Source organism: Polistes canadensis, unplaced genomic scaffold (assembly GCF_001313835.1).
Source record: "Polistes canadensis isolate GaletaPanama2010 unplaced genomic scaffold, ASM131383v1 scaffold_192, whole genome shotgun sequence".
In the NCBI taxonomy this organism is placed as follows: domain Eukaryota; kingdom Metazoa; phylum Arthropoda; class Insecta; order Hymenoptera; family Vespidae; genus Polistes; species Polistes canadensis.
Genome location: NW_014569739.1, coordinates 119,829 through 147,356, shown reverse-complemented (window position 1 = coordinate 147,356; position 27,528 = coordinate 119,829). Strand labels below are relative to the sequence as shown.

The 27,528-nt window shown below is 30.0% G+C and overlaps 3 protein-coding genes across 3 annotated transcripts; all 3 read right to left on the bottom strand.

Moving 5' to 3' along the window:
• Positions 1-432: 432 nt before the first annotated feature.
• Positions 433-12,951, bottom strand: LOC106789579 (hydrocephalus-inducing protein-like; the record flags this gene model as incomplete). The annotated part of the gene is made up of 32 exons (XM_014753919.1): positions 12,688-12,951; positions 11,895-11,935; positions 11,087-11,213; positions 10,897-10,998; positions 10,558-10,800; positions 10,248-10,468; positions 9,904-10,164; positions 9,677-9,775; positions 9,130-9,430; positions 8,489-8,743; positions 8,039-8,372; positions 7,692-7,961; positions 7,350-7,606; positions 6,974-7,261; positions 6,647-6,896; positions 6,301-6,529; positions 5,693-5,917; positions 5,319-5,623; positions 5,089-5,248; positions 4,836-5,031; positions 4,494-4,763; positions 4,276-4,445; positions 3,992-4,196; positions 3,337-3,911; positions 3,137-3,272; positions 2,409-2,699; positions 1,766-2,104; positions 1,448-1,681; positions 1,137-1,364; positions 913-1,058; positions 641-824; positions 433-576 (listed from the first exon to the last, which is right to left on the bottom strand). Coding segments are annotated over exons 1-32 (7,350 nt in total), but the record flags the coding sequence as incomplete, so codon positions are not given.
• A 287-nt stretch (positions 12,952-13,238) lies between these two features.
• On the bottom strand, positions 13,239-17,092 carry LOC106789578 (hydrocephalus-inducing protein-like). The gene is made up of 11 exons (XM_014753917.1): positions 16,911-17,092; positions 16,633-16,823; positions 16,504-16,565; positions 16,323-16,413; positions 16,089-16,259; positions 15,742-15,913; positions 15,007-15,426; positions 14,644-14,834; positions 14,382-14,572; positions 14,105-14,276; positions 13,239-13,363 (listed from the first exon to the last, which is right to left on the bottom strand). The coding sequence occupies exons 1-11, from the start codon at positions 17,090-17,092 to the stop codon at positions 13,239-13,241; spliced, it is 1,968 nt and encodes a 655-aa protein (XP_014609403.1).
• A 68-nt stretch (positions 17,093-17,160) lies between these two features.
• LOC106789577 (hydrocephalus-inducing protein homolog) lies at positions 17,161-26,667 on the bottom strand. The gene is made up of 31 exons (XM_014753916.1): positions 26,600-26,667; positions 26,157-26,522; positions 25,925-26,063; positions 25,287-25,505; positions 25,026-25,224; positions 24,815-24,953; positions 24,583-24,710; positions 24,303-24,504; positions 24,028-24,214; positions 23,805-23,929; positions 23,603-23,696; positions 23,271-23,508; positions 22,907-23,052; positions 22,577-22,816; positions 22,347-22,477; positions 22,066-22,252; positions 21,753-21,991; positions 21,459-21,578; positions 21,306-21,389; positions 21,041-21,222; positions 20,716-20,954; positions 20,449-20,637; positions 20,199-20,337; positions 19,904-20,124; positions 19,337-19,546; positions 18,990-19,220; positions 18,769-18,924; positions 18,463-18,685; positions 18,120-18,376; positions 17,407-17,546; positions 17,161-17,347 (listed from the first exon to the last, which is right to left on the bottom strand). Exons 1-31 carry the CDS (start codon positions 26,665-26,667, stop codon positions 17,161-17,163), a joined length of 5,625 nt encoding a protein of 1,874 aa, XP_014609402.1.
• Positions 26,668-27,528: the final 861 nt, after the last annotated feature.

Here is a 27,528-nt window from a genome sequence, read left to right as displayed (position 1 = left end):
ATACCAGTCGGTTTTAACTTGCCATTTTATATGTATTCATATATGCTTCGCATATGTGTTGGGTAATAACCTCTCGAAATTTCCTATATAACTTATCGGGGAAGTCATTTTCTTTTTATAAAATTTGTCTAAACTGTGGTATATAATTATTGATATCTGATAATTTTTATTATAAAAAAGACTTCTATTTATTCGGCCAATATTTTTAAATAGAGATGCTCAGTATTTATAATAAAATATATATTTATATCAATATATATAATTCTATTTAGAATACTAACAAATTATTTTTAATACTGAATACAATATTTGTATACACCAATAATTTATTTTACAAATTACTAAATATTTATCAAATAAATAGAAATGAAGTAACTTTTTTAACAAATACACATTATTAAAAAGTATATTATATTTTATTTATTCTACAATTCCTCTTAAATAATATATCCAAACGACATGAGAAAGTTTAGGATCTGTGCAAAATACAGAAAGTTTACCTGTTACTGGACATTTTTCGTAAGATTCATTTTCGGAGTCATTCGTTTGTCGTAAATTAACGACGATAGTAATTTCCTTAAAATAGTACACACATTTATTTAATAAATGTTAATCTTATTTCAAAGATTATAATACTAACTTGTTTTGGGTTAATTTCTTGAGATGTTGGTTTGGTCTCGAAATCTAATGAATCGTTAGTGAGGAATTCAAACGTTTTTGTTTTTTTGAAAATATTTTTAAATTTAATAGAAACTGGTGATTTTAATGTCATGGTGTACGGGCCTTGTGGTTTAGGCAACAAATAAGTTCCAATTATGGGATATCTGATTAAAAAGAGAGGATGGATAATGATTACGATGTAATATTCATTTTATCCAAATTGAATCATACACATTTCCCGCCATTTCTTACGTGAAAATGCCCGCCAATTTTGAAGTGGCTGTTAAAACGGCCGTACTATTTTCGATATCATGTGGCTCGTAAATAACATTGATCAAACCTTGTCCTAATCCTTCGATATCAATCTTTTTCGGACAAATAAAACTATTGTTGTTTACCTACATTAAATATTCCAATTATTGTATAAAATATTTATCATAAGATAAAATTTTTGTTTGGGTTTAAATTTGACTAACTTCGATAACAAAGTCGACTTTTTTCGAAGTAACATTTCTTATTGGAAGTGCAAATTTAATAGAATTTCCTAACATCGCTGTTACATGCGTAGTTTTTTCTGTGGCTGGAGGTAAAGCAGTTAATCGTAATTCGTATGGGAAATGTCCAAGTTCTGGACAATTTATATCTAATTTTTCAATCGTTTCTTCAGACGTTAATATTGGATAATAATTGATTGTAATAAATTCCTAATATTTTATCGTAATGACAATTAAATCTTGATTAAAATAAATTTATCTATAATACCAAGTGAATCAATATTTTAACTAACACTAGACAATGGCCGGACAGTTGTAGGAACGTCATAAATTGTGATTCCTGGATGTTGGCAATTAATTGTAAAAGATATAGGAATTTCCTTTAATGGATTATAAAGTTGTAATGTGTGACATATTGATGAACGTACGTTCGTGATTAATTTGATAGATTCGATCACTTCCGGTTTTGTTATGGTGTATTGTATTTCATAATATTGATATTCTCCATCTTCGTTAATAAATATGATCTATTAAAACAAGAAAATAATATTTGTATAATAATAAGAAATAAGATTTAGATGAATCTATATTAATCATATTCTCGATGTTACCTTGAACCGGAAGTATGATTCTTTATAACAATGAAAAATAGCACGATAGTCGCGTTGATTATTTGCTGGTACATCGATATTATTATTGCCAGTAAAACTGTACATTGGAATACTATTAGATTCTTGTAAAGACAATTTCTTTTCTTCTATGGTTTCTATGATACATTTAAATCGTTGATGTCTGTTCATCCAGTTATACACGGGTAATAATTCTGTATATTTCATTTTTGCAGGGAACTGACGTATAATTGTGGTTACAGCTTGTGGGGGCAAACTGTGTCCACGTAAAGAGTATAATAAAGGATCATTGTTGTCTGGTAATTTTAACAATAATGTTCCCTAAAACATTTATTTTTGGTAATTATATATTTAATACATTTATTATTATTAATATTATTTTTTAATTTGTAGAAAATAATTTACTGACAATAAGTGAATGCATATTTTGAAAAACTAAGTATATGCAAAATGTATAATACAATACTTTGTTTTTTTAGCAACAATATTTTTGTTTAATATTAGTTTAAAAAATATCTACATTATTATTATTATATTAATTTATAGAAAATAGTTCGCATTTACATTGGACAGTTGATTATCGTTCTTTCTATTTTTAGCCAACTAAAGTAGCACGTTCGTTTACCTTATGAAGATTGTCTTCAGTATTCATAACAAGTGGTTGATAAGTGACAATACAGGAAGTAGACTCTTCCGGAGGGATATTGAGAATATTGTCAACGTAAAAATATTCTCCAGATATTTCTGGTTTTAATTTCCACGGCAATACACTGTCATTAAAGACATTTACGGATTTGGATTGTTTCGAACGAACGATTGTCGTAAAAGATAAGGTTTCAATTGGATCCGGTAATTTAGTACAAGCACCACTTATTTTTATTCTCATTGAGTCGTACTTTTCTATCACATTTGTTGCCTGCAGCGTATTCTTCGGATATATTAAGCGTATAATAAAATGGACAATATATATATGCAGGATAATTTGCATAGTGGCTGTCATGATTTTATCTTTAACAAATTTGTCAACCCCGCTAACACTACTATCATTAATATTATAACCGGAAGTGTCTGAAATATCGTTGCGATAGTTATGCAAAATACCCTATTCATACAGGGTGACTTATAATTCAGTTAATAAAAAAATGTAGGATTTTTTTATAAAATGTAATTAACAGATATTAAGTCATATATATAACATTTAATACAAAAAAGGAATTTTGAACAACTATTGTTTCAAACGGTTACTGTTCTAGTCAATTATCTACTGTTCGAGTTAAAGAGGTGAATAACTGCTGATAGTATCTGACTTATGATCAGACCCTGTACTTTAACGACAGATATAATTAAACTCACGTATCCTTCAATTACATTTCCTTCCCGAATCGGTTCAAACTTGACGATAAAATGAACGTTCGTACCAGGAGAAGAGTAGCCGGATTTAGGTGAAATAGTAAAATCTAACGGTAGATTTGACAAATCCCATGTAAACCTTGACGAAGTTTAACAAAATGTATATAATCGTGTTTAACGTTAGTTTGTTCTAGGTAATTTACTTTGCACCGATGTCACCAGTGTTCATTAAAACCAATCCAGTTTCACCAATACAACCATGAACAACGGTACCGAAAGCGATGTACGTTTTGTTTAAACGAAATTCTGGTCCTACACAACTACCACGAAGGATAAAAAGGGATAAAAGGGTCGAGTCAACCATGGCTCCTATTTTCTCAGTAAACATTTTCATCCTAGACGTTGCTTTGAATTTTATCGTCAAATCTATTTTCTCGTTAGGTCGAACTCGCGTTAATTCGGACGGTTCAATAGTCAAAGCTTGAGCAGTATACATCTCGTCCATTCTAAGATTCAAGTCATCTGTATTAGATCCCCTTGTTTCTAACAGGGATACGTGTTCTTGAGATTTGATAATTTCATCAAACGATCTTGCGATACAGATAGCAGGTACTTTTTGCAAGTATCTTTTGTCTCGTGATAGATTGCTTATTAAATCGAATTTCAAGTCAACCGATGCTCGACCCTCATTAATCACCGGTACTTTTTTTATCAGTGTCCTATGTACAGGCAGGTTACCCAATTCGATTATTTTATCACGTGGGTTAACTAGACGAATCTATTTATTAGAACAAAATTGAACTTTGATATTTAAAATGTTAGGATTTGTTGTTAGATATTTTTTGTTTTTAAAATTACTTTGTAAATGATTCCTTCACCAATGATCTTAACATTTTCTTCTATAGTAGAATTGATCAAAAACGTTAAGGTTTCTTCGTACTTTGTTTCTTGTAATGGTCGAAAAATGATAGGAATACTGATACTGGATTTTCCTGCTAGTGCTTGAGATAATCCATTCAGGTTAAGCGACATATGTGGCCGTTCCTCGAACTTGCATTCCAATCTATGGGGTAGAAAATTCATTGATCGATGTGTGTTAGAAAAGAGTGTAATATCGTTATCAAGGAAATCGATGTTCTCACACTAAGGGCTTGTTCTCGCCATTGCTCACGCGCAATTCGGTTCGATAAGGGGACGAATCAAGTTCTCCCACGTAACAGGGACCAAAATCATAACGACGAAAGCTCAATTCTATAGGAGATTTACTAACTATTGCTTTTAAGATCAATTGATAAGTTGGACCTTTTAAAATCTGTTAAAATAATAATAGAAAAATCGGAACAATATACATTTTAAATAAATTTTCTTTAATACTAAATTGAATGAAAATAGTTACCTTTAAGGTAACACTATGATTCTTTATGAACATTTTTCTTTTAGCTATCAAAGTGAGACAACAAGTTGCGTGAGATTCGCTTTTAACGTGACCATTCTTTTGAGGCATGGAAATTGTGTATGCATTCATACTGATAATCTCTGCTGTCATACCAACATCCCAGATATAATAAAACGTTACGTTGCCTGAATTGATTATTTTGAAATTGATAACATTAGATTTTTTGGGTACTACCTATATAAAAATTAAATATATTAGCAAATTATTTTTATTTTCTCATATATTCATGACCCATTTTTGTTTTACTTTGCCAAAGTCAACAATATTGTCTTGATGATCCAACAATTTGATATCCTCACCCTTTGTGTTAGTGTAAATGACGCAAGGCATTATGTTGTAAGTTATGGTGGTTACGATAAATGAAAGTGGATTTCTCAAAAATTTGAGAATACATTGTACAGTAAATTGAAACTCTCCTACTAATGTTGGTTTATAATTTATCCTAAAAGGTTTCATGATTTATAAATACATGTAAAAATTATTAACAATATTTTTTTACCAAAATGTATGCTGGTCGTTTGCTTTAAGAACACCGTTCATGGGTGTCACAGTAATATTTTGATAATGTCCTTCGGAGTAAAGACTTTCTTCCGATATTTTAAAAGAAATGTTAAAATCTTCTTTGTTAATAATACTAACGGAATCTTGTACTTCGAGATCTGTTTAATAAAAATAAATTATATAAAATATTCACTGTATGACAATAAAGTTTATGCGTATGTTTCAGACCTAGAACAGTAGGCTTCAATTTTAAATGAGGTTTCGTACAGCATATTACAGGTTCTTTGACGATAGCAACAAAAAGAAACAGACATTTGAGATCATATTGTTCTATCGAGAACATCCAAAATGATTCAAAAATGCCAACGTCGGTTGATAAAAATGTGAAAACCATTTCAGTTTGTTTTCCACGTTCTGCAATTCCTTCGGATGTTAAACACTGAAAATTGGAAACTTCGTTAACGGAACAAGGAGTGTGATCCTTCCAAGAAAAATGATAATTATCTGCCGTAGGATTAATCATAGAAAATTTTCTGAAAACGAAATTCGAATATTATTTGATATTTAAATTAAATATTTGCGTGTACAAGGTGTTTTCTTACTTTGTGTGAACATTACCAACACCAATGACGTTTAATTCAATTACTCTGATGTTTTCTACTATCGTATCAATCATTGAATATCCAATAGGTCCTGGTAATTGTTGATCACGTTTGCCACTAATTATGTAATCACTTTCAGGTACATCAAAGTGACAATAAGGAAGGACGCTTCTTGCTTTAATAGGTATCACCAATTCTTTTAATTTTGGATTAAGATTATTTATCCTGTAACGTCAAAAATATTATTATAAACATCATATAATTAGAATAATACATTTTTTTAGTATACTATGACCTGGATCAGCCTTTTTTAATATTTTTGCTGTTTTTAATTGTACCCTGGCTAAAGTTTTTGTAATATTCAATTTTTAGCAATATGATATACTGGAGTTATTGTTCATTATTTTACAAAATTAGATATAAGAACTTATTAAGAAATTGTTTAAAAATGAAGTTAAATAAGAATCATTTTGTGAGCCCACACAATTATAATATAAATTTAATGTGGATTACTTTTGAGATGTAGTTTTAAATTGTGATCATACACGTTGAATATTTTGAGATTATATGAGGATAATGAGAGAGATCAATGATCTCTAAAAACATACTTGCAGTTAAGATAGGCCATGTAATCGAATACATCTCTAGGGGAAAATGTCAGAATACATTCTACAGATTCTCCAGGCAGCATCGTCCCAGTTTCAGGAACTATTTTGAACGGAAGATCCTCGCCTTCGAGCCAACTGTCGGTACTTCGATCCGTCAGACAAGCTGTGCTGCTATAAAGATCCGATCCTTTGCAGGTACATGGATGTGGTTTAATATCTAAAAAAGGTTCTACACAAAGAAAAGGGTAATCATTTATTTTTTTTTTGTAACCGATCAAGATCTTTACATAGTTTTCAGTCGACCGACGAGAACCACAATTTTTATGGAGAATCCTTTTTAGCTCACCATAACTAGAAAGTGGTTTACAACGATGTAAACATAAATTATCGTTATCGTTCTCTTCGGTTGGGTAAAGAACACCTCGCGATGATCTAGAACTTGGTCGAGAACGAGATTTACGTGATCTTGATTTTTCGTTTAGGCGTACCGTACTACCTGAGATTCGTTTTGGATATTCCTCATCCATATTTATAATCCATTCGTAATCCGTATTAACGTTGCTTGGATTTGATAAAGTAAACGTGTATTCCCGTTTCTATAGAAATGATAAGGGTCGAAGGATTAACGATTTAAGGGTTTACTCATTAAACAAATATTTATTTATCTTCTTACTTGGAACATTAGAGTGTCTTTGAAATTGATCTCAGATGCTGTAGACAAATATTCCGAATATCCAACAACTGCATTCATTAACAATATTATACACCTAGTTGTTCCAGGTATCGCTATATATTCTGGCTCGATAGTTGGTTTCACGCTCTTTTTCGATAAGCTGTCCTCCTTATTACTATCAGCAATATCGATTTTCTCCCACCGTACGATGGTTTGCCTATCGTCCCAAGAAGTTTCTCCCGTGTTGTTCGATATTTCGATTTGGTTAACGACACACTCAAGTTTTGTCTGAATTTAATATTGTCACGTTTTTTTTTTTTATACAATGGTCCCCCTTTTTTTTTTTCTTTTTTTTTATTAGATACAAGTTGAATTTTCTATTTTCAACAAAACTTACACCATCGTGCTTCTTAGGTTCGGATTCTAGCAAAGTAGCGGTAACTTGTTTGCTCGTTGAATGTTGAAGATGTCCAATCGATGGCATGAAAACAACGTTAGGATGTGGAGTCCATTGAAAACGGAAGCATCGATTTAAAGATTTGTTTATGATCTTGAATGTTTTTGTATACATTTTGTTGATATGACAAGTACCGTAATCCAGTTTATAGGAAAGAAACACCGGTGGTATTGGTTCTAAAATTTTCATTTTAAGATTAATTTGTTTCAACATTTGTTTATCGTGTTTCATTCAATTGTGTTTTATCACCTGTTGACAAACTTAGCGTAGACGATAATTTTTGTTTCTTCGAATTGTTGTATTCACGACGATTGTCGGATTTAAAATTCAAAAGTTCTAAATCCTGAAGTACGATTAATTCGACGAAGCTTTCACCTTCGAGATTTATTATTAAATTATCGTAAGGATTGTCGACAACAAAAAGTCGTATGCGAGCAGTATATTTTCCAATATCTTTCGGATAAAACTTAACTTCGAAACTGGCAACATCTTGTGGCATCGTACGAACAACGACGTAACGATTGTCTCGAACTGTTGGCAAGAAGAAATAAGAATTTCAATATTATTTCTTATCGGGAAATAAAATACAATTTTCAAGTATTTCCCACCATCGTTTACAAAATCCGTAGTACTACGTAAAAGAATTTGAGTCTCAGTAGTAGCTGAGAAGCTGAAGATTGTATTGGGATCATCATAAATTTCAACGATAACATTTGCTTGAACCAATCCGATATTTTGAAAGGCAAACTTGTCGGTACTCGTTTCTTCAACGAGTGTACGATGAAATCTTACGATTGGTCCATCACGTACACTATTGATTGCTGGTGGTTCAGTTATTGTGATTTCCGGTACACAGGATTCGCCGATTAGATCGATTATCCATTTTTCTTCGTCTAAGTGTTTTGGTAAGTTCAATTTAATTTCTAAATAGCCGTGATAAGTCTGGAATAATGAGATAATACTTTTTTTCAATTTTTCTTTTTTAACTTGATTGCAGATAGTGATTGGAAATAAAGTGAGAGAAAAATAAATAATTAAAAGAAGATAATTTTAAATACATCGATCAATGAAGGAGCGAAAGTGATGTTGATCCTTGTATGACTATGAGCTGGTATCCGTTCCTTTTGTGGTTCCACAACGAAAGTCGTAGGTTTCACGTTCGAAGGGCTTTTAACGAAAGCTTTGACTTCTATGTCAGCAGGTACGATACCTCTATTGTGTAGCTCGAAACAACTCGTGTGTGTGCTTGACATAGTGACACGGCGAAAATGGAGGCACTTTGGTTGACGCGCAAATACCGTATGAGCACTGATCTGTTATAGAATAATAATAATAATAATAATAATGATAATATAGCGATATCAAATAACAAAATGACAAGCGTAGAAAATAATTTAAGTTCAAATAATCCGTGGACTATACTGACACAAAATATGTTTACTCGAACATGATATCAATGTGTGGTATGATTTTATTATTATTTTTTTTTCTTTTTCAAATTAATTTGCAACAAATTTGATCTCCGAGCATCGTTTAACCACAAAAATTTTTTCGATATTATATAATAATAACAATAATATCGAATGACAAAACGATAAATATAGAAAATAATTTATGTTCAAATAATTTGTAGATTATGTAACAGTATTTTTTTTAATTTTTTTTCTATTTTTAAACTTAATTAAGTAAAATATTTTACCTCTTTAGGACAAACAAAGTCTTCGATGTTATCGACAATGTGATTATTTCGAAACATACGATCGAAATTGGTGAAATCGATCGATGGAATGCAAGAATCAACACACAAAGTTACTTTTTTCCCCTCCGAGTATTCCATAACTGTATCCGGAACAAATACGATAATTTGTTCTTCCTGAGAACCAATAATTTCCGGATAACATTCTATGGTTACCGTATCGACTTGACCGGCTTCAATTTCAGCTTCGAATTTCGTTAAAACAAATGGACCAATATTCAACGTTTTATTAATATTTACTTCTCTGTTAATAATATAAAAATATTTTTAAGAAATTCTGTTTCCTGCTATATTTTCTTTATAAATCAAATATTTGTTTTTTTTTGTTGTTGTATATTACGTTTTATCAGTCTTCGTAGATTTTTTATCCCGTTTGCTGACAATTTCTGTGTCTCTTCCGGTATTTTTTCTCTTCGAAGTTTTTTCTTCCTTTTTCACGTTGCCAGTAAAAAAAATTGATTTCGGTGGAATTTGAATCGAATAACGGAACGCAAAGCCACCTGTATTTTCGATATCGAGATACATGATCTTCTTAGTGCAAATCGGGATTGTACCAAAATTTATTTCAGGATAAGGATTTAAATGAAATCTGTGCGAGAGAAAAGATTATAAATAAAATTGAATACGAAATTGTATCAATTTTCTTTGAATATTTTTTTTTAATTTTCTATAATGTTCCATGAAATTGGCTTTTAGAGGATTAAATTGATTTTATACCTGTTATAATAAGCTAGAAGGGAAACGGTTAATGGAAATTCTGCTACTATCATAGCTTGATTATTTGTGTCGATAATGTGACACTTCAATATGGGAGCTTCCTTCAAACGAATTTCATTTTTTGGTAAAAACGTCATTTGCACGGTAATTGTTTTTTGTGCTTGTATTGAACCGGAAGTTGGATCAATTTCTACATTTTTTTTCACGTTTGTAGGCCTTGCTACGTTCTCGTTCAGTTTAACATCTTCGTCGAATTTTATGCTGAAGATTATTTTAAACAATTTTTTTTTTGTAATATGATATTTCTTGTATATTTTGTATAAAAAAAATTGTATTTTACTTACACGTATTTAACTTCGTAATTTCCACGATTTTTAATAGTGAAACGTGCATTTACAGGATGACCGACTTTGACCACTTCCAAATCTATTGGATTAGCATAATTGATGTCAATCAGTACGTCATAAGTTTCAGCCGAAATTGTCATAATTTCGCTATGAACTGGATCTTCGTCGTCTTCGTTCAAGAATACTTGAAAATTGATTTCATTTTCTATCACGCCTACCTTTCAAGTTTTTATTTTCAGTAAAAATAATTCAGTATTAAATAAAAATTAATCGAGAATAATTTTAATATGAAACATAAAATGCTTACTGTACTAGCATTGTAGGAAAATTCGATTCTTTCTTCTTTTAAGGGTAATAAAAGACCTTTTTTTGGGGTAAACGTTATTTGTGCATCGAGAGGTTCTTTGCATTCAAAATGCCAAAAAATTGGTACGGTGGATTTATTTCGAATTGTATTAAAACGATTTTCCTTTCTGTAGAGAAGTATACGTCCAAAAGATAATTGTTTTTCATCCAACTCAACCTCCAATCTGATGCCATAACATCGAAGCTAAATTAACAAAACAAATTAAAGAAATAAGTATTTATGAGATATTTTTTGGTGTATTTTTTAACGTTTACAAAAATAATAATTTACTTCAATTATTTCAACGCGTGGATTATTTTTTATACAGATATATAATGTGTTATAATGAGGACCAAGTTTGGTAACACCAGCTGACACAATCAACTTTTTATCTTCGTTAGCCTAAATTGATAGATATTTTATTAAAAAATTAAATGAATTATTAAAATTATTATGAATTTAAGAATATAAAAATGTGTGTAAAAAGTACAGGAATAATTAATTTTTCTGGTTGAACGTTAAATCCATTTAAATTGTGATCCTTGAAATGTAACGATACTTCTGCTTCTATCGGTGTTAGATTTTTTAAAGTAAATTCCACTGCACGACGATGTGCTCTAACAAGAAAAATGATAAAAATTAAAGTACTTGAATGAATTAAAATCATAGTAAAAGAATGATCTGTAATAAACCTTTTATCTTTTTTATGTAAGACCAAAGATCCAAAATCAAAGATACTATTATCCAAGATAAATGAAGGATCGTTCGTTTCATCTATTTTTTTCTCCATTATCTTTAATAATAAATAAATTTAACTATAAACGAAGATTAATGAAGATGTACAGATATTGGGATAAAAGTTTCTAAGTGATTTTAAAAATTGATTACTTGACTCGATTTTTAACAGATCTGTCAGGTTTATTATTTTTTGAAAAATCAATTAAAATGAAAAATTACAAATTTAGACAATTTTTCATAATCTTAGAAAAAAAGAATTGACGTGGCTTTTACGCGTAATAGAGAAGTGAATCTGTCTATAATTATTATGTGAAAAATAATCAATTAATTCATATATATACATATATATAAATATATATTTTATTATTATAGAGATGAAAAAAATTTTCAACTCGATGTCATTACTGACTAGGAATATTGAAAAAAAATGTATTATAATTTAAACAATCCAAGATATTAGTAAAGTACAGAACTGTGTCCTATTTACTTTAATTGATTGTTAATTAATCGAAGGAAATGTCTATTGTTGTTTAAAAGCTCGGAATAAATAATCTACGTACCGTCTTCTTCGAAATCCACCGTTAGACTGACACGTTGTTATCTATAAAAGTTCTTTTATTGAATGTTGTGTATATGACTTTCCAAATAAGGAAACATGTATATAATGAAAATAATATTTGTAATAAAAAGAATTTCCTTATTTGGAAAGTAATATAAACAAGAGAATTTTAACTGACTTTCATAGAAGATAACGAGCCAGTCTAACCAGTGATTTTAAAGATGACGGTGCGTCAAATTTATATTCAGTGTTTTTAGACTATAATATACATTTTTTTTATTAATTAACAACAATTAAGGTAAATCGAACACAGTATTATACTCTATTAATATTTAGGATTGATTAAACTAAAATACATTTGTTTTAATGTTTTGATGATTTTGAGTTGGAAATTTTTATTTAATTAAAATATCAGATCGAAATTGTTTATTTGAAGTATATATAATTTTAAACAAATGTACTTTATATATTATTATTATTTTAATGGGTATATAATTTGATTCTTATATACATCCATACACACACTAACATTAGAAGCTACCATAGTCTCGTTCAACTGTCGAACAACTTACGGCTCTATCTTACTCTTTTTTTCCTTTGCCTTATGCCTTTTTTCTCTTCGTGTTGTTTCATAAAATTGTATCGTTATCGTCGTTAAAGAAGTTTCACTTCAAAAAATTGGTCTCGAAGAAAAATGATTAACTTTTAAAATCACTTGAAAACTTTTGGCGCACTTAATAAATTTTGATCAAATCTGTGTAATTAAGTGAAAAGTTTGTAATTTGTATCTTTACTTTTGGAAAAATGATGCGGGGGTTCATGTCAAGTTTAGGAATGGTCGCAAATCCGTTAACTTCGATACGATATGTGGTGTTAGGGTTATCAACTATCGAAAAAGTATAAATTTCTTGATGATCTCCCATTTCCAACGGACGAAATCTTAGCTTGAATTGTTTCTTTTCGTTAGATCGTAAAATTAATCGAGGCTTGAGTTTTTCTTCCTGATATAAATCGATATTGCTTGAATTTAAATTTAAAAGTCCACTTTCAGTCGACATTTTTGTTGCAATTTCTTCGATATTAATTTTCGAAATTTTTGTTTTACTTTTTTTTCGTTTTTTAGTTTGATTTTGGATTTGGATATTTGTTATTGTTGTTGTTGCTGCTTGAACAGGATCTTTTATCGCGTGACTAGAAAATGATTCGGTCGTTGGCTTTTCGTGCAAAGTCGCAATCGAGACCAACTCAAACGTATCTAATCAGGAAAAGAATAGTCCTTGTAATTTCCTTGATTATATACTTTCATTTTCACGCGGACAATAAATTGAATGGTTTAAGTAGTCGTTTAGTTGATTAAGTGAAAATTATTACCAGGTTTTTTTTCAACCACGCTTGATACTTCAAAACCTTTGTGAGCGAGAATAGAATAAATTGTTGGTTCTGAGTGTAACTTTTCGGTAACTCTTTTCTCTGTTAATAGAAAATATAATTAAATTGTATTTCTGTAGTATTTTATATAATAATTATGAATAATTTTTTAGATATACATTATTTTTACTTACGTAAAGCATTTTTAATCAAATTATTTTGTTTGATTTGATGAACTACTGCATTATTCATTTTATCGTTCCAAGGATCACTTGCATGAATATACCAAATGTGAAAATTATCTATTGTCTAGAAATTTTGGTTGTTGTTAATATTATGAAAATATTATTTAATTCTGTACAGGGTGAGTTAGAAAATGTTTAATGATTTAAAATATTGTTTAAATTATAAAACAAGCCTAACTATAAGTTTAATAAAAATTACGGAACAGAGTAACTGAATTTTAAAATCATTTAGAAACTTTTTCCTCATTAAAAAATTTAGCTCATTATTTGAATAAAATGTACCTCTCTAGATGCGTCCATTTTTTCTTTTAACTTGTTTGTTCTTGCCACGTTATTTTCTGTTTTCTGAACGTTAAATGAATATTTAAAACAAATTGGTGAATGTCCAGTTTTTTTATATATAAAAAAATACTCACTAGGTTTCCCTGAGTGGAATTCAACTTTGTAATTACATTTTCTATAGCTTCAAGACTGTTCTGATATTCTCTCATAACGTTAATAATTTCTAACATTTCTTTTCCTATGGGATTTAAAAGAAATATATAAACCCTATTTTAATTATGAAAATAAATAAATTCATTAATTATATAAGAATTACCTGGTTTGGGACTAGTACGAATTTTTTTACGAGCAGTTTCTTTCTTACTAGAAAGCGTTTTTGATTCTAATTCGTCTCGATTAGTCGAAACTGTAAGTTTGCTTTTGGTAACCGTTAGTTTTGTTTTTTTTTTCTTAAAATTTGATTCAATAGTACGCATATGTCTTTCCTCCTGAAAAATACAATTTACTATTGTTTAAATTCGATTTATAAAAGTGTTTGATTTATTGTTAATATCTTTTGAACAATTTTTTCAATAGATGATAAACGCGTTTACTTTTTTTCTTTTTAATTCGTCCAATTTCTGAGATAAATGAGCTCTTCTCAAGTATGCTTCTTGTCTTTTTATTGGCAAGACTGCTTGGAGATATATATTTTTATCTTCCTCCGAAATTTGATCGTAATCGGACAATGACATCTCATCGATTTCTTGAATTTTTTTCGCGGTATTCTCTGCTATTTTCTCAGCTTTATACAAGAAAAGAAACAGTTTTATGTTTTATGAATACTTTTTTTAGAGAATATGAAAGAGAACATACTTTTTAATCGTTTTAACTCGTCAATTTTCCAATTACAAATGTTTACAGAATTATAAAAAGTTACGAAAAGGAAAAATTCTATCTGCCCGATAATATCCAGTAAAATATTCAAAGTTTTAATCTCGTCAGGAATGAAAACATTTTGGAGAGTTTGCAAAACGAAACCTCTTTCGAAATCTTTTTCTGATAATCTAAAACAAAAATTACATTTGTAAAGAAAAATATGTGATTAATCCTTTCAATGCTAAAATAATAAAATAAATTCTGTACAATTTTTCAGTCGTAGAAGTTCATTTTAAAATTTATTTTTGAAATTATTTAAGATACGTGTTTTTAGTATTGAAAAAATTAAAACAAAGTTACCTTTCTTTTAATACTTCGGTTAATAAATCTGTATCGATGTTGAGAAAATGACTTTCTTGTTTTTTTTTACTACTTTTTTCACTTTCCCGAAAACTTATTTTGTCCTTAACAGATTCAGCGATCATATGTGCTGGAAGAATTAATTGCAGTAATTTAATAGCTTGAAGTTTGTATTCGTATTGACTGAAAATATCCATCGAAATCAATGTTTCCTCGGTTTGTAATAATTTGTTGTACGATTCTAAAGGTTCGGGCATATCAATCCAACGCAAATATCTTTCTTCGTCTCTTAAATCTTCATCACATTTTCCAGATTTCGAAGTTTCTACCGTTCTTGGTGTTCTACTTTTCCCACGTGACTTTTGCGTATATGTTGTTTCCGTTCTCGATGTTTCCAATTTTTCAACAAGAATTTTAATTCTTTTAAGCGAAAAGAAAAAAGAAAAATTGAATTTCATGTCATATAGTAAAGTGGTTTATTATATAAATGAACTTTCACCTCTGATTAAAGGAACCAAAAATTATGTTTAAATAATTTTTCAATTATTTGATATTATTTTTGTTCTTTAAATTTTTAAAATTATTTCAAAATAATTTTGATTTCTATTTAATACTGTGTTACATATATTAATTTTTATATTATTTCTAAATGATTGTTCTTTTATTATAATAATTTTCGTATTATTTTTTATAAATTAGCCTAAATCATTTATTCCCAATAATATTTACACTAACCTGTGTTCCGAAAATTTCATTGTATAATCCTGATAAATTTCATTGATAGCTTGTCTTAGTTTGACCGAGCATTCGCTCTTGCCAAAAGCTGCTATTTCTAAAATAGCTGTGTCTATAGAAAGCACGGGAATCCCTAATGCTCTGGCACTTCTGCATGCTGTTTCCTGGTAAGCTAGAAAATTATTATCACACAGTTATACATAAGTACCGTACAAATTTAACGTTCCTAAGTTTTCGTGTTACTTAGTTTATCCGCTAAATTTCTCAGACAGTCATTTATATTCGCATACACACACACAATTACACAAAACTATCAAACCAAATACATTTAGTATATACATGCATACCAGTGAAAGGTGCACCGTGAAATATTATGCAAACTTTCTTCAATGGTTTCACCGATTCTTCTAACTTCTCCGTCAACGTCGATTCAACTTCGAGTTGATCAAACAAACACTTCACTGGATCTTTCATAATTTCTTGAAAATTAGGATCTTCTTGCAAATGATTGATGTGATCTTAAAACCCCACAAACAATTAAATCAAATAAAATTCCATCAAATTACATATTATTTTTTTACCGAGAAGCAGTTGTTCAATTTGTGTAGGATCACTTGTAGCCAATAGGGATGATTTGTTGTAAAGATAAAGATCACTGATCGAATCATGATCCTTTTTTATATTTAACGAAGTAACAGAATTCGTTAGTGATTTTTTTCTTTTCAAATTAGATCCCTTTCGTTTCATTTTCAAATTCCGTACTATAGATTTAAGTTCTTCTTTCTTGTTCGTGATCGACATTTCTACTTCTTTATTTAATTCTTCTAATAAAAATTATTCATGAAAAAAATCATTGCTATACACACAAATATCAATACATTTGTAATTAACCTTCTTTTTCTTCTACGTCACTAATCTCATCAAATGTTTGTTCCTTGGTTATTTCATTGATTAACTCATTATAGAATTCAATTAATAAAGGTGGGATCCCTTCAGCAAGTTTCCTAGGTGGCAAGAGGATTTCCTCGACATTGTAATAACGAGTAAGTATCTTAGCAATGCGATCTTCGTGTAAGAATTGACTAAACATTAAACATTTAATCTTGTTATTAACATCTAACAAAAAATAATAATTAACAGAAAGTTAGATCACGAAAATAAATTCTAACTTATCGAGATGATGCCAAAAAAATTCAATAGGATATTCGGTATTATTTTCAATCGTAAATTCACGTTCCTGAACGTCCAAATAGGGTACAGTTGGTAAAAATTGGATAAAAGATTCACTTAGATTTAATTTACGTTCGATTCCATGACCCATTAAATTTATCTTTAGAAATTCCAATCCCATTTTAATGATGATATTTAATGTAGCATTTACGTAGCACTATTAGAATTATTAATTATTAATTATTAATATTAGATGGTGATCAAATTGGATCGATTAAGTGTACCAACCGGTTCACGTGGTTTGAAATAAACTTTGATGGTACTCGAATGACCTGGCGGATAAGTGTCATACTCTTGATGTACCGAGAACGGACAGTAGTTCTGCTTTTTCCGTTTCATTACTATTTCTATCTTCCAATCGCAATCGATTAAACTTCTGCAAACGAATAACTCGATTATTTCAAATCTTTGACTCTTTCTATTTCATATTTGTACTCGTTTTTTATGGTAAGATGCATCATCGAACATTCGCCAATAAAAACTTTGTTGAAGTCTAATTGTTTTTTATCTACGGTGATGTAAGGATAAGTTACGATTCCTTGGATAATTATTGGAATTCTACAACCATGGGTTACCTAAAAAAAAAAATATTGGATAATTTTAATAATATTTATAAAAGAGATAATATAAATTCAAAGATTGTAATGAGTATCTGAAATAAGGGTCTATGTTATATTCTGCAAATATCATAAGAAAGTCCGAAAAAATGACGATAAGTGAAATTATTGCTAATGCAACATAAACCCTTCTTTCATTACATAAAAATTTCAAACTATGGAAAACTATGGTATATCATGGTATACCCTAGAGCAGGGCTTCTTAAAGTATGGATTTCGGTTTCATACAGGGTTGCAGAAATTTGAACATAACTATAATATAAAATACCTGGACGCGCAAAGACCGAAAATTAATTCAAATCAGTTTGGCAATACTATAAGTACAGTATGCCTGTAAGTTTGTGAAAGTATTATAATTTATACCCAGGATCGCGAAAATATTTATTCGGATAAAGAAGTCGCTAAGTGGAAAAGTTTGAGAAGCCTTGTTCTAAAGTACACCACATAGAACTTTCATCAAACAAAAAATGAGTTTTGATAAAAAATTAACATAGACTTTTCTTTCAGACACTCATTCAATTGTTATTTTACCTCAAGATAAATAGTATGTTTTAATGTTGTTTTTCTTTCGGTATATTTTGCTAAAGTAGGACTACAGATGACATGTAACAGAATATTATGACCAACTGGTAATTTAACATTCTTTTTAAATTCTACTATAATGTCAGAATTACTCAGTGCAGCTTTATTTTCTAATTTTTTCATTTTCACTTCAGCAATCATTGGACCATAATTACTCACCATTGCAGAGTAATGTGCAGTAAGACCAATAACTACGTTTCCTAGGTCTTTCAAAAAGACAATGTTTAAGAAAAATTATTTCTATGGGTCTGTCTTTTAAAAAAATATTAGTAGGAATATCAGATGATAATACCAATGATATACGGCAAAGAAAACATTTGTGGGATTGCTGATTTTAAGCGGGCTGCATTGTGTTTAGATAAAACGTGAAGATTCTCTTCTATGAACTGACTTGCTAAAATTCTTTCCAACGCCATGTTTATGTCTACCATACTTGGAAGAGTTTCATTGATGGACACCATGATCCAATCGTTAATCAAATTATCTTCATTATTTTTAGGAGATACATTATCTTTCTAACATAAAGACAATAACTTTGAATAATTGCATACCTTTATACACACATACATATAAATTATAAAAATGAACGATACTTTACTTCCATAATAAATTCCGTGGAAAGTGACCTAAGTGCTTGATAGCCTAACTCCAAGGAACATTTATCAGTATGAATAATTTGGGGCAAATGGAGAAATACTTGTGGGTAAATACCCACTCCCGTAACAGACATAATAAGTGGCACCAAGTGAGCTATCTGGAAACAGTTAGGATGATGGCATTTAACATGAATCACTATTTAAAAAGACCTATTGATTTTACCTTTAATCGAAATTCAACATTGAATGGTCCAAGATAGATCGGTCGATAGTTCAACGTAATCTTTATTGAAGATTTCGGTTCGACTATACCTTTATGTGGTTCGATCGTTAATCGATTTGAATCGGTACCATCATTATTTTCCGACAAGGAAGTACTTATTATTGTGTAAGTAAAAGCAATCCTACAGTCGTTGGTTAAATTGAAATTCGAGTTGCAGGATTCACAGAATAGCTATTGGATAAAAAAAGAAATAGAAATAGAAAATGAAAAAAAAAAAAAAAAAAGAAAGAGAGAAAACCCACAAAAACGAAGTTCGAAGACTCGACCCAAAAAGTAAATCGATTTACCTGTTGACCCAAATCTATAACCCGTTTGTCTATTGAATAACGTACAGCATCAGCACTTGCGTTTACTTGGATCATCTCGGTTGGTCCACGAACGATCTTGCAAGCAGCGATAACTTCAACTCGAATGCGTTCGAACCCATGAAAGGCGAAGTGTATGTTTTGCGATGTATAGGGAAGTACGATGCCTTCGTTTTGTACTATGTCAAGTATCTGCAGGTTGAAATTAGTTTCACACTGTTTCAAATTGTCCGTTGTGTTTCGTCTCTACTATATCTATCTATGGATTTTCTAATACATATGTATATATATACATATATATATATATATATATACGTATCCGTATATATGTGTGTGAATATATGTGAGGAGAGGGATGTATGTGCAATACTTAGTTACCAAACTTTCTCATCGTGAAGCTCGTTATTACATATTGCCGTACGATGATGAGCTATGCTTAATTAAAAAAGTCATTAATCGTGGTCTTGAAGCAAACAAGCTGTCTAAGAGTGAATATTTAAAAGATTTTTTAAACTGAATAACTGATAATAATCAAAAAGAAAGAAATACCTCATTGATGGGCTCAATGAAACGAGGCTCGTAACCGATTACTTCTAAAACGTCGATATCAGACTCATCAATTGTAGGCATGTCGATTATACTCATTAATAATTTTTTTATCTCAAATAGAAGATCAGATTCTTCTTCTAATTCTGAAGATTGGTTTTGTATTTTCTCGAATTCGGAATTTGTATTTGTTCTATGAGTCTGTGGTTGGTTCGATAGAGGTGCTAATAAAATCAAATATTTTTGTATTACAACGGGATAAATGTAATATTGAAAAAAAGTATATTTCATAGCTTACAGTTCATGGGTGTTAATAGGGAGTCTGATGGGGCATCACCAGCGCCAATTGTTTGATTATTCAGACAATTGTCACTTTGCCAAAATGTTGATTTGAATTTTGAAATTGTTTCATTGATACTTGGAGGTTTTGCAGATTTCTAAAAATAATTTTCGTTGTTATTTGATAATAATTAATATTAGAATTATTCTAATACAATTAGTAGTAGTTATTCAGTTATTTTTTTTTTTTATATATGAAAATAACTAACCTCAGTATCCCGTACAATTTTAATTGTTTCTTCGAGCCAGACAAATTTGTATATAACTGGTATAGGACCATTGTTTGTTAACGTTAAAATATATTCTTCGCTGCAACCTATTTCACAAGACATCTTGACCTCGTGTGAACTCAATGTAAGATTTGGATAATTAACAGATCCTTCACATTTAATTTTATCCTAAAATAGATCGAACTGAATACACGGAACTTATTTCTTCGTTCGTGGATATTTATTATCTTTTCAGATTTAAGTCACCTTAATGGGATATTCGTCGTATTCGAAGGTAAGTGCGCTACAATAGTTCTTTGAATAAAAATTATCTGTTTCCATATCCGGTGCAAATTTAACATGAACTTTCATAGTACTTAGATCAGCCAATAAAATCTTCATGTTATCTATAAGATTTTCTACTTCGGTTATAATATAGAATGGGGGTTTGATCGTTATCTGAACGTTCAAATCCACACCTGATTTATTTGTCATCAAAATTTCGTCTAACAGTAATGAATTATTTAATTATTGTCAATTTGTCTTAAGTATAATAAAATTATTAGAAAAATGATAGAATTTTATAATTTACCTGTTTGACAAAATTTGTTTCCACATGGAGACATATCGATGCGCATGATTAATTCTTTTTTGCTAAATACGATATGTGGTTCTGTAAACGTGGCCTTGAAAGTACTCGTATTAATTAATTCTCGTTTATTTTGACCATGCACTTGACCAAATAAATACCAATCCTCGAGAATCGTTTCATTTCTAATTATATGACGTATACTTTATTATATAAAAATATAATAAATAAATATTTAATAATAAAATGTATTGTGTTAATAGCTTACTGATCCCAACAGATTTTGCAGTTAACGATGTTCGTTGCATTGGGTAATAAGTCACTTACGGTTGGGTGCATTTGAAATTTAGATCTGTAGGGATAATAAATTATGATAGTTAACACTGCTATGTAAATTGTTTAAATTTAATATTATACTAACGTAGTCGATGATGTAAATTGTCCTTTTTGCACACGTAAGTCTGGTGTATTCGACCAGATCAACTGATATTGTCTTGTGCCAAGATTCTTCATAGTGATTGGTATAATCACTTTCTGGTGACTTTAATTATTTAAGAATACAAATATATTATGGAAATTGTGTTTATTATTTTATGAATTATTTTTTATAATTTATTATATTTTAGCTAATACTAAAATTATTATATTATATTATACGATACTATATCCATATCATACTATACATTTGTTATTTAAATTAAATTAAATGAAATACCTAAGTAGTAGTCCCATGTCGAACGTAGGAAACACATTTGGCTGAAAAACAACACTGCAACCGACTCCAATCGCTCTCAGATTGACTGAAATCGTTCTGCTGTTGTGTACCATCATTAAAATGTTATCCTCGTATTTACCAGTATCACGCAGATAAATTCTCACGTCCAATTCTATCGATTCGTTCGCTTCGAGTACGCCAGACACAGGATTCACCGACCAAGGCGAATCTTTTCTACTCTTCGTTAGAATAAAAAAATAAAAAACAAATATTTTTTATCTTGAAAAATATTAATTCGAAACTTCGTACTTACGAGAGCAATTTGAAATTGGGCTGGAATAGGTGCATCACTGATAACTCGCAACTTCATAGACCTTTCCTCGAGTACTTGAACATCAGCAAAGTCCATTTGAGTTGGTTGCAAAGATACTACAGGTCCCTGACCAGTACAGGATATCGTACAAGCAATTACCGGAGAATTTTGACCCATCGTTAACATGCTGAATAAAAATATTTCAATTAATTGTTATATTTTATAATTAAATTTTTGATACAAAATAAGACCATTTAAGTAAGATAAAAATTGAATCGTACTTTATCGTTGTACTCTGTTTACCAAGAGATCTTGTAATAAGAGTGACGACGATAGTTTTTGATTGACGTGCTTTGATAAAACCTTGATAGACTGACATGGAATAATAGATCGAAGTGTTGTTGTCAGAAACCTGAAAGCGCATTTAGCCTGTTAGCCTGTTAGAATTTCTGCAGAAATTCTCTTGTCATTTGATATGTAAAAATAGTATCAAATATATTTGCCCACTTACTGATTGTGGGACAAGATAAAAATAACCATCCACATCGGAATTGTTTTCTATATCGAAAGTCCTCGTGTAAGGAAAGTTTATGAAACAGAACCTAATCAATATTTCTGAAGGTTTAATCGAGAGAGATGCTGTACTACCACAAAATGATATTGGTAACATTAATGGATCCGATTCTGAATTCCACATGTCGACTCGAACGAACGAACGTTCGAATCGAATGATATTTGCATTGTAGATTATCTGGAAAAGATATTGAAGATTTTGTTACTTGCAATAACACACATTTTGGGATTTTTTATTATTAAACTTTTATTCGATTTTTCAGTTTACCCGAATTTTCGTGAAACTCCGTTCAGGAACTACACCTTTTTCAGGTTGAACTACAAATTCCCGTGGGTTAGATGGAAAACTCAATTTGGTATCAGAGTTGACGAAATCTTCGTAAGTTAAGGGTGCCTCGACGCCATCGTTCAATACTATTATACTGTAAGTTACAGGAACGGAGGATAGATTATGAAGACATACTTCTTGTTTGCTAGTAAATCCTAAACAAAATGAATTTATCAGATAATTTAAATTAATTATAAACTGTCAGATTGAGAAAATAGGAACTGATCAATGTATCTTATATTAAACTAACCTAAAGGAGTCGTACCAAAATCCAGACTTTTTTTATCAAAATGTAAGGTAGGACATATAACGCAACCTTTGATGTGCAACGAAATTATTTCAAGACTTTCCTTAACAATGAAATCAACGCGTTCCAAAAATTCACCTTTCCGGTTAGAGGAAAATGATAAATTGAACGATTTATATTCTCCCGGTTTAATAATAAGCGAGGGTGGATTGATATTAATAATTCCACCAAAATCAGTTTGTTTTGATTTATATATCAAAGTACCATCTATGTATCCTTTATTAGCAGCAACTATCTAAAGGATGAAAATCGTAATTTTTAAAGAATCATTAGAATTCGAAGTCCGAATAATAAGGTTTAACAAAGATGACCCAGATCGATCTTTCTACCTCGTAATAATGTATGGAGTACATGTATATTTTATCTACATCGATCGTGATGACGTTCAAACGGAAAACTGGTCCTTTTCCTATTCCACATAAGCTGTCGTTATAAATACATATAAAAATAAAATTAATGAAAATAGAGTCACACGCGATGAAAATGATATGAATGTGCGTTATTTTATTATACGGATTTTGATTTCCTTACTTCAAAGGTATTCTGTCTTCTCGACCGGATACTTCCAAATAAGCCATGCTACAAATCTCACCAACTTCCAAAGCTCGAAAGAGTATCGTCACGTCTGATGATGAATGCGGCCATATTTCACCCTCCTATACAATACGTTTTAACTTTTCATTCATGGATTATAAAATTTCAAGTATAGAAATTTTTGATTTATATTATATGTGTGTTAATACTTATATTTTACCATAGGAGTAATCATAAAACATAAGTGATTGTATTGGAAATTTTCGTTCATCAATGACACTATTTCATCCCCGTAAATTCTTTGACAGACGAGTTCATGAATGTCAGGCATACAGATGTTGTAATATTCCAGACTGACACTACGCACTACCTCCATTTTGTGTATTAGTTCAAATAATTTTTTATATCTGCAATAGTACAAAAAGTAACAAGAAAATAACAGTGAAATATAAAGAATAAAAAAGAAACAAGAAATTTATTGAATTTTCTTTTTACTCTTCTCTTCTTGCATTGTCTTTTTCGCTACTTTCGTAACACATCCATTGATATTTGACAATGTAATCGCTTCTATTGTGAATAGTAAGAATTTTACTTCTGGACATTCCTAAATAAGTATCCTCCATTTTGACGCTACCTCTGTCAATTCGAATAATGCAATTAACTGCTGAACTTCGTAATTCTGTCCGAAGTATCTCACCTGTTGAAACATTTGTCATAAATGTGTTATTAAATAAAAAGAAAAAAAATAGATATACACAAAATTTGATAGATTTACCAGTCTCATATTTGAGGAACAAATTAGCTTCAAATTCACCTGCAATATCGGATAAAAAATAAATGTTAAACTGAATTGATTCTTCCTCGTCGATTAAACCGCTTGATGGTTCGATATGAAAACGTGGACTAGTAAAAGAAAAAATAAATTATTAAATCCTTTCATCATTGTGTTATTTTGATGTCATCCTTGTTATTTGTTTATTTTAATATTTGTTATAATTTATTATTACCTGTCAGTGAAGAAAGTAAAAATAGCCGAAGTTGACCCAATATTGCGTATGAAAATAGTTTTTGAAGAAGAAATCTTTACAGCCGTGTTTGGTACTTCGATGCAATCAGGAATATCCAGAATTGCTCTGGGGCCAATTGCTGCAATATTAGAACACTTAAAATTATATTAAACAAATTAGATCAAATGAAAATAATTTGTTTGACTTTTACCAATTATCGGAACGGTAATAACATCATCTTCAGTAACAAACTTAGTTTCATATTTATAATCTCGTTTTTCTTCCGGTGTAAATTTGATGTTGTAAACTTGTGCTAATCCTGGAGCTACTGTTACGTTATAAGAGGATCCACGAAATTCGATGTCGAAGAAAGGATCTAATTTGCAGCATGATTTCAAACATCTCGAAACCTTTAAAAAATACAAATAATTTAATTATTTACCTTTACAAATTATTTTCATTGATTTTATACCTGGCTGGAATTACGAATGGTGAGGGTAGCGTTGTAAACGTTGCCTGGAAGAAATTGTTGGAATACAATAATAGCAGGTATAGTTTTGAAAGGATTATTTTCTGAATGATTGAGAATAGTTCGAAGATTTTCATTGATTCCTGGTTTAATTAAGTAAGCCATTCTTTCTTCCGTTGTTAATGATATTTGTTTGATAAATTCTGATGGAGGCATACTGTTCTGTATATTAAATAAAAAATTTAAGTATTATTTATTATATTATTATTTTTTATCTACGCGAAAAAATATTTTTCTAACCTTGTCTTCATCTTTCTTATTTCTTGGTTTCTCTAGCATAGCTGTGAATATTTTTAATACGTCGAACGAATATGGTTTCCAGGCTTCTAACTTTTTTTCCATTTCCTCCATTATGAATAATCAATTTAAATTGAAAATTAGATTCGGTTTGTGTTTTATTAATAAGGATAATAATTATATTGGTAATATTTTGAGATATTGATTGTCAATATGGCTGATACTTCTTTTGTTTTGTACTAATACATGTATGCATGTATTGATAAAAGAAATGTAGAAATCGATTATAAAAAGATTGTGTGTTCAAAAGATTTTTATTTATTACATTGAGATGGTATGCAAACATAAACTGGACAACAGGGAGATTTTGATGGTCTGAAACATGGTGGTACTGGATTACACGTTGGTGTAGGACAACAATTTGTAGGAAAACATGCTGTAGGTTCACATGGAATCGTACAATCTCTTAAACAACCAGAAGGTCTGAAATAATTCGATGAATGATTATAATTTTATTTATCATTTATTCCAATTCACAATTCATGTATCCAATTTTTAAATAAATTTGTAACTAACTGGCATATAGGTGGGGATGAGATTCCGGGACAAAAAGATGATAGACAATTAGGTGGACTTGTACAAAATGGTGGTGGACTACACGGTGATGGACAAAATGAAAGTGACGAGGTTGGTAGACAATCAGGGATTGGTGGAAAACAACAAATTCTTTTTGGATTTGGTTTAAGTTTGATCTCAGCACGAGGAGGTTCCATTGAACATACAGGAACACAATTAGGTAAACATCGAGTTGGTGGACTACATGGCATTTGAGATATGCAACAAGGATCACAGCTAACCCCATTGCAACACATTCCTGGACATGGTCCTCTTGGACATCCCAATGGTGGACACGAAACGTTGCATATTTCTGGTTCAGGCTTTCTGTTCATTGCATTTTAGTAGAAATGATATTATTGATGATTTCGAGGATTCTATTTTAAGTATCTTGTGTCACTTACAGACAATCTATTTGATTTATGATAGACAGCATTTCGTCCATGTAATTACGAGTTTTTCCACAAGCCATTTTAATTTATATTGATGACGAATTATTAACAGGAATTTAGATTATTAATTGAATGATGTATTGTCTTTTTTTATTATTTATCAATTTGGATTTGACACATTTCTTAGACAAATTGCATTTGTTTTTTTTTATCGATGTCATTTTTTTTGTTTATATAAATGTTATACAGATTTGTCATAACCATAATGAATTTATTATTCGTTGATGTTAACGACAAGATTTTGTTCTATCCATTTCAGATTGTGTCTTTTAGATTTCTTTTATACTAAGAATAAGAAGACACGTTTAAAGATCATGTGAAATGTATGAAAAGATGAATGCTTGTTGAAAAATCAACCCCTACTCACTAACACATTTTAAGGGTTCGTAAATGCGAGTTACATCTTTATAGAAGATACCAACAATGATTCACACAAGATGAGTGTTTTATCGGGAAGCAGCTATTTGTTGATGAGCATGAAATATAGCAGGAGAATAGATAACTTGGTGAGATACAATAGGAACAATCGTTACCACTCTGATGAGCTAGCAGCTTTACGAGTGTGCAAGTAATCGGAAAGAGTAAAAAAATATCTTTCCAAATAAAAATCATTAGTTATTTGCGTAATTAATTTAATTATTAGGAAAAGTTTACTTTGGTGTATTAAAATTAATATTGTCGCTTGTGGCTTTGTTATTAATATTTATGATTATTTAATTATATACACATTTGTTTAAAAATAAAACAATTCGTAATATATTTCAATTATAAAAGCATTTTAATTTCATGTATAATATTATTGCAGGTAAATCGAAAATTTGAAATTGTCCAATGATGTTATGAATTAATTAATTAAATTCAAATCAATAAATATTGCAGTG

Excerpts from the sequence above, each read along its gene's own strand:
- LOC106789578 (XM_014753917.1), bottom strand. The coding sequence starts at position 17,092 with ATGGGATTGGAATTTCTAAAGATAAATTTAATGGGTCATGGAATCGAA. Across the intron at positions 16,566-16,632 it reads TGACGTAGAAGAAAAAGAAG|AAGAATTAAATAAAGAAGTA; the intron begins GTTAATTACAAA and ends AATTTTTATTAG. Across the intron at positions 14,835-15,006 it reads ACCGAAGTATTAAAAGAAAG|ATTATCAGAAAAAGATTTCG; the intron begins GTAACTTTGTTT and ends TTTTTGTTTTAG.
- LOC106789577 (XM_014753916.1), bottom strand. The coding sequence starts at position 26,667 with ATGGCTTGTGGAAAAACTCGTAATTACATGGACGAAATGCTGTCTATC. Across the intron at positions 18,686-18,768 it reads CCACGGAATTTATTATGGAA|AAAGATAATGTATCTCCTAA; the intron begins GTAAAGTATCGT and ends TCTTTATGTTAG. Across the intron at positions 17,348-17,406 it reads CATCTTACCATAAAAAACGA|AAGTTTAATCGATTGCGATT; the intron begins GTACAAATATGA and ends ATTCGTTTGCAG.